Here is a 5,939-nt window from a genome sequence, read left to right as displayed (position 1 = left end):
TGGCCTATATACGTGATTAGCCCTCTCACTAGGGGTGAATGCCCACACTCTTTATCTCTGGGTGTGCATCTCTGCCTTGCTTCTACCTCAACTAAACAAACCATTACTGTATGTGCTTTCCCACTTGTTGTTCTGTGTCTCTAATAATAAACTTTGTACCTGCATTTATAGTTTCTGCCTCTGTGATAAATACACTTTTCAGTGGGAGCAAAAATCCAGAGAAAAGCAGCCTCTAGCCTATAGCCCTTGCTGGTTTGGTGGTGAGAAATGAAAATGTCTCCTGCCATATCAAGAAACAAGACATGTCACAGCCATCAGCGATTTCTGGCCTCCAAATGTGAATGTGAGCTCCCTAAGCTATGATCCAGCAGATGCTGCCACCTGCAAGTAGATTGCTGAGGAGCTGGGGGAATGCAAGAGGCAAGGTGAGCAAGGAAACAGGGTTGGCCCCAGATAGCTGAGATGCATATGAAAGGAATGAATTCAGTGAGCCCAGAGGCTTGCATCTTCTCATACATAGAATGTAAATTCCTTGACTTGGTATCTGATCTTTGATGTTCAGACTGCCTGCTCCCTTTGTTGCAAACTTGTATATAGCCTGACATCCCCTCCTGCCTCCTTGGAGCAGTTTTCTCAGAGCTACTGAGATTCTATCTCCCTGGCTCTGAGTCCTTAACATTCCCACCAAATGAAATAACTCTCTACTTTCAGGCTGTGATTATATTTTTTAGTGGACAGTAACTAGGATTCCTGGTTCTCATCCGGGCTACCCAGGTTCAATTCCTGGGCAGAGAATTTAGATCTTGCTTCATGCCACTGCTCACTGCTCCCTCACTGAGATCATAGAGGCTTATATAAGATGAAGGCTCACAGTCAGGGGTTGGTGATGAGGAACAAATGTGCAAGGATCTTGTCTTCTTCCTCTTGTTTCAAAAAGAGTCATAGGCTGGCATCAGTAACCTAGTAATTGAGTCTGGCAGTCAGGGGACTCTGTGACTTTCTTCCTGATATGTAGAAAGAACTAAAAGGAGGAGAGTGCTGTAAAGGTAAGCACCAGGTAAAGGATGTATTTAGCATAGAGTCAAAGGATAATCAGAGCTAGAGTTAGGGTTAGACAGGGAAGCCTGCGGTGCTGCTGTCCATGTGGTGGCATGAGTTTGACATGACTTAGCCACTGAACAACAACAGCAGCAAAAAAGGATAGTAGGTGCAAAATGTAGCTCCTGCAGACTTTGGGGGCAGAAAAGCAAACTCAGTTAAATACTACAGATTAAGAACAGTTGAAGTAAAACCTGGGAATGTTCAGGCCTGCTCAGTGTTATCTGTGTCTTCTTCATTCTCAGGAAAGAGACAGGAAAAACTCACTCCTCTTTTTTCCCAGTTCGCTGGAACATGACCCACACTGATAGTAAATTATAACTAAATATATATATGTGTATACATATACACACATGTATGTATAAATATATAGAGATTGGTTTTGGATGTCTATCAGTTTTGTTTCATATAGTCTTTTAAAATTGAATTTCATAAGTGCTGAAAGTACATAATGTTGATACGGGGACTCTGTGTCTTGAAGTGTCAGCAGTAGCAGGAAGGCCATCTCATTTTTCTACATCTTCTGACACCATCTCTCCTCTCTCACCCTCCTGCTCATATCCCTCATTAGAGTGGCTTCCTTTTCTGGACTGGACCATCTTACATGAGGACTTTCCAGGCCCTTGCACTGACTCTTCCCTTGCCAGGCACACACTTTCCCAGTTACGCTCATGCCACTGGCTCTCTCCTTCTTGAAATCTGTTCAAATATCACCTTGTTCGAAGTTTCTTCCTGAACATGTATTTAAAAATAGCATCTTTCTTTGACTCTCTCGATTACATCTGCTTTATCTTCACAGTATCAATAACCACTGGACACACTTCATATTGTTTTTTATTTGCTTCTCTTCTCCATAACTGGATTTTGGAATTTTTCTTTTTCAGAACAGTGCATTTATTGCATGTACAGTGCCTGGTCTTTGTCTCAATTCAAGACACATTCCTCAAATATGTGAAAGAATTTCTCATTAAAAACTTGAATACATGACATCTTGAGGAAAAACTTGCTAATTAAAGATGGCACAGGGAAATCCCTAAAAAGATTCAAATCCATGAATAAAATACTGAAATTAACTTCTTCATGGCAAAAGATATATGGTCCCATTAAAAAAATGTGAATAATGCCAGTTTGTATGAAAACAGTCATGATATTTACCACTTTCCAGGTAATCATACCCACCGTGAGACAGTAAGGAACCAAACAGCAAGTTCAGAATTTCTTCTTATGGGATTTTCAGAGTCACCTGAACTGCAGCCCCTCATATTTGGGCTTTTTCTCTCCATGTACCTGATCACCATGTTTGGAAACCTGCTCATCATCCTGGCCGTCAGCTCAGACCCCCACCTGCACACCCCCATGTACTTCTTCCTCTCCAACCTGTCCTTTGTAGACATCTGCTTCACCTCCACCACCATCCCAAAGATGCTGAAGAACATTTGGGCACAGAGTAAAGTTATAACCTATGAAGGCTGCATTATCCAGATGCAGTTTTTTGCACTCTTTATAGGATTGGATGTCTTCCTCCTGACTGTGATGGCCCATGACCGCTTTGTGGCCATCTGCCACCCCCTGCACTACACGGTCATCATGAGCCCCCAGATCTGTGGACTGATGGTGCTGGTGTCCTGGATCGTCAGTGTCCTGATTTCCTTGTTAGAAAGCTTAATGATGTTGAGACTGTCCTTCTGTACAGTCTTAGAAATTCCCCATTTTTTCTGTGAACTCAATCAGATGATCCAACTTGCCTGTTCTGACACTTTTCTCAATAATTTGGAGATGTATTTTAAAGCTGTGTTCCTGGCTGGTGGTTCCCTTATATGTATCATTTACTCGTACTCTAAGATAGTTTCCTGCATACATAGAATCTCACCTGCTCAGGGGAAGTATAAAGCATTTTCCAGCTGTGCATTACACCTTTTAGTTGTCTCGGTATTTTATTGTACAGGCTTAGGTGTTTACCTTAGCTTGGCTGGTACTCGCAGCTCACACTCAAGTACAACAGCCTCGGTGATGTACACTGTGGTCACACCCATGCTGAACCCCTTCATCTACAGTCTGAGGAATAAAGACTTAAAGAAGGGTCTGAAAAAACTCTTTGGAAAGGTAATTTTAAAAGGTCCTATTGTCATAGATCTTAAGAAGTACCTGTAGTAGCAGAGCTCAAACATTGAGCCCAGTGTTTCCATTGTTTGGTCAGATTGTGGAAATAGAAGATGCCTCTTTTTTTTTTATTTTATTTTACTTTTAAACTTTACAATATTGTATTAGCTTTGCCAAATATCGAAATGAATCCGCCACAGGTATACATGTGTTCCCCATCCTGAACCCTCCTCCCTCCCCATACCCTCCCTCTGGGTCATCCCAGTGCACCAGCCCCAAGCATCCAGTATCATGCATCGAACCTGGACTGGCGACTCGTTTCATACATGATATTATACATGTTTCACTGCTATTCTCCCAAATCTCCCCACCCTCTCCCTCTCCCACAGAGTCCATAAGACTGATCTATACATCAGTGTCTCTTTTGCTGTCTCGTACACAGGGTTATTGTTACCATCTTTCTAAATTCCAGATATATGCGTTAGTATACTGTATGGTGTTTTTCTTTCTGGCTTACTTCACTCTGTATAATAGGTTCCAGTTTCATCCATCTCATTAGAACTGATTCAAATGTATTCTTTTTAATGGCTGAGTAATACTCCATTGTGTATATGTACCATAGCTTTCTTATCCATTCATCTGCTGATGGGCATCTAGGTTGCTTCCATGTCCTGGCTATTATAAACAGTGCTGCAATGAACATTGGGGTACACCTGCCTCTTTCCCTTCTGGTTTCCTCAGTGTGTATGCCCAGCAGTGGGATTGCTGGATCATAAGTCAGTTCTATTTCCAGTTTTTTAAAGGAATCTCCACACTGTTCTCCATAGTGGCTGTACTAGTTTGCATTCCCACCAACAGTGTAAGAGGGTTCCCTTTTCTCCACACCCTCTCCAGCATTTATTGCTTGTAGACTTATGGATTGCAGCCATTCTGACTGGCATGAAATGGTACCTCATAGTGGTTTTGATTTGCATTTCTCTGATAATGAGTGATGTTGAGCATCTTTTCATGTGTTTGTTAGACATCTGTATGTCTTCTTTGGAGAAATTTTTATTTTGATTTCAACTTTTTACAATTTATGTAACTCACTTTTATGCTTTGTGATGTCTGATAGCCTATATTTCTCCCTTTTAAGTGTCCTATTTTCCCACATTTCCAGTTTTGGATATAAAACATTGGAAATTCCCATTTATATCAAGGGACTACATGATCTCTTAAGAATAATTTCTCCTCAGATGAAATAGTAAGGCTAGAGTGAGCATTGTTTTCTTTTGCTTGACTAAAAGAGGAGTTTTGAATTATTCAACCCCTATGGGGGAAGATCCCTACTTTTGGCATTCACAACTATTAATAAGTTTATAAAAGAGGAAAACTGAGAACGTAGTTTTAATTTTTCTCAACATCATTCTGTTCATATGCCTGTCCTGACTACTCTTCTTGATAATACAAATTTTAAATTACTGGTTGTTATCACTGATCATAGGATCTTTTTCTACTTATTAGGATCTTGCTCTGATATACAGCTGTTGTCCACTGTGTCTTCCATCATTATTGGCAAATACTGATAATATACTACATGTTTCCAAGTGAAATCTACACTGAAAGACAAATATGAAAAAATAGATTAATATAATATGACCCTAGACTTCACTTTAGTTAAGACAAAGCAAAATATGAAATCATGCATTTATTACTACGCAAAATCTATATTTTTCAGGTGATTCATAGATTCATTAAAATATGGACTATGAGTATCTGTTTGAAAAGTACATTCTTTAAGTTGAAGGATTGGTGGGATATATATATATTAGAAATTTCTAGTGCTTTCAGTAATTATTATTCTTTCCATTTCTCTTAATAAAATACCTCCATCTATTCACAATTTTGTCAGGCCTCTATGGGGGCAGAGAATGAACAGTATCAATAATATCCATTAAGTATTATCCTCATTATTAAAGGATGACACATAGTAAACTCAGATTCTCTTCAGGTATGTGATTTGTGGACACAGGGGTTGTGCAAACATCCATGTCCTTCCAACCTCGCCATGGGGCATCAAAGGGATCTCACTGGAGTCCCTTTTTCATAGAGCTATATGAAACAAACTTGAACAACTGAGTGATTATGAATGTTATCTTCAACTATCAGAACAAGGTCCTGGAACACATAGAATCAGTTTATTATTATTGCTCTCAGTTTCATCCAGTTTGATTATTCCATCAGTTAGTTATTGCTGCATACAAACTTGCCTAAAATAAAATTGTTTAATATAGTATCTCTCTTTTCAAATGAGATGGAACAGTGTGAAGTTGTTCTGATCTCTGCAGGGCTTCTCACAAGTTTGTAGTCGGGCATGAATCTCTACCTTGTATTTCAAAGGCTCATCCACGATGTTGTGTGTGGTTGTACTGCTCTTCTGTCTTGAACAATTTGTCACTGAACGACTTTCATATGTGGAGGTTAAGCTTCTAATCTGCAAGGGGAAATAAATTTATTAAATGTGAATTACCTTAATTTTACTATCTTAATACACACATATGAAACCTTAATTTCTGCCTGTTAGAAGAGATATCTCCCATCCCAGTCAGCTGTGACTCAGCTATATTTGCTCCAGATCCTACCTTGGCATGGAAATTACATTTTTAAAATTCTAATAAATTTATTAAAGCAAAATTACAAGCAGTAAACTGTACTCACTTAAAGTGTACCAGGTGAAGAATTTAGAAAGTCATTTAACAGTT

At 39.4% G+C, this 5,939-nt stretch overlaps 1 protein-coding gene across 1 annotated transcript; it reads left to right on the top strand.

Moving 5' to 3' along the window:
- The first annotated feature begins 273 nt into the window (after positions 1-273).
- On the top strand, positions 274-3,249 carry LOC113896454 (olfactory receptor 7A17-like). Its single transcript, XM_027548631.1, has 2 exons — positions 274-343; positions 2,264-3,249. Exons 1-2 carry the CDS (start codon positions 274-276, stop codon positions 3,247-3,249), a joined length of 1,056 nt encoding a protein of 351 aa, XP_027404432.1.
- Positions 3,250-5,939: the final 2,690 nt, after the last annotated feature.

Source organism: Bos indicus x Bos taurus, chromosome 7 (assembly GCF_003369695.1).
Source record: "Bos indicus x Bos taurus breed Angus x Brahman F1 hybrid chromosome 7, Bos_hybrid_MaternalHap_v2.0, whole genome shotgun sequence".
NCBI lineage: Eukaryota > Metazoa > Chordata > Mammalia > Artiodactyla > Bovidae > Bos > Bos indicus x Bos taurus.
The sequence above is the reverse complement of the archived record's forward strand: the minus strand, read 5'-3'. Positions and strand labels throughout refer to the sequence as shown.

What these genes read in the sequence shown, in the direction of transcription:
- LOC113896454 (XM_027548631.1), top strand. Translation starts at nt 274, where the DNA reads ATGTCTCCTGCCATATCAAGAAACAAGACATGTCACAGCCATCAGCGA. An exon ending in TCTGGCCTCCAAATGTGAAT is followed by an intron (nt 344 to 2,263) that starts GTGAGCTCCCTA and finishes ACCACTTTCCAG; the next exon opens with GTAATCATACCCACCGTGAG.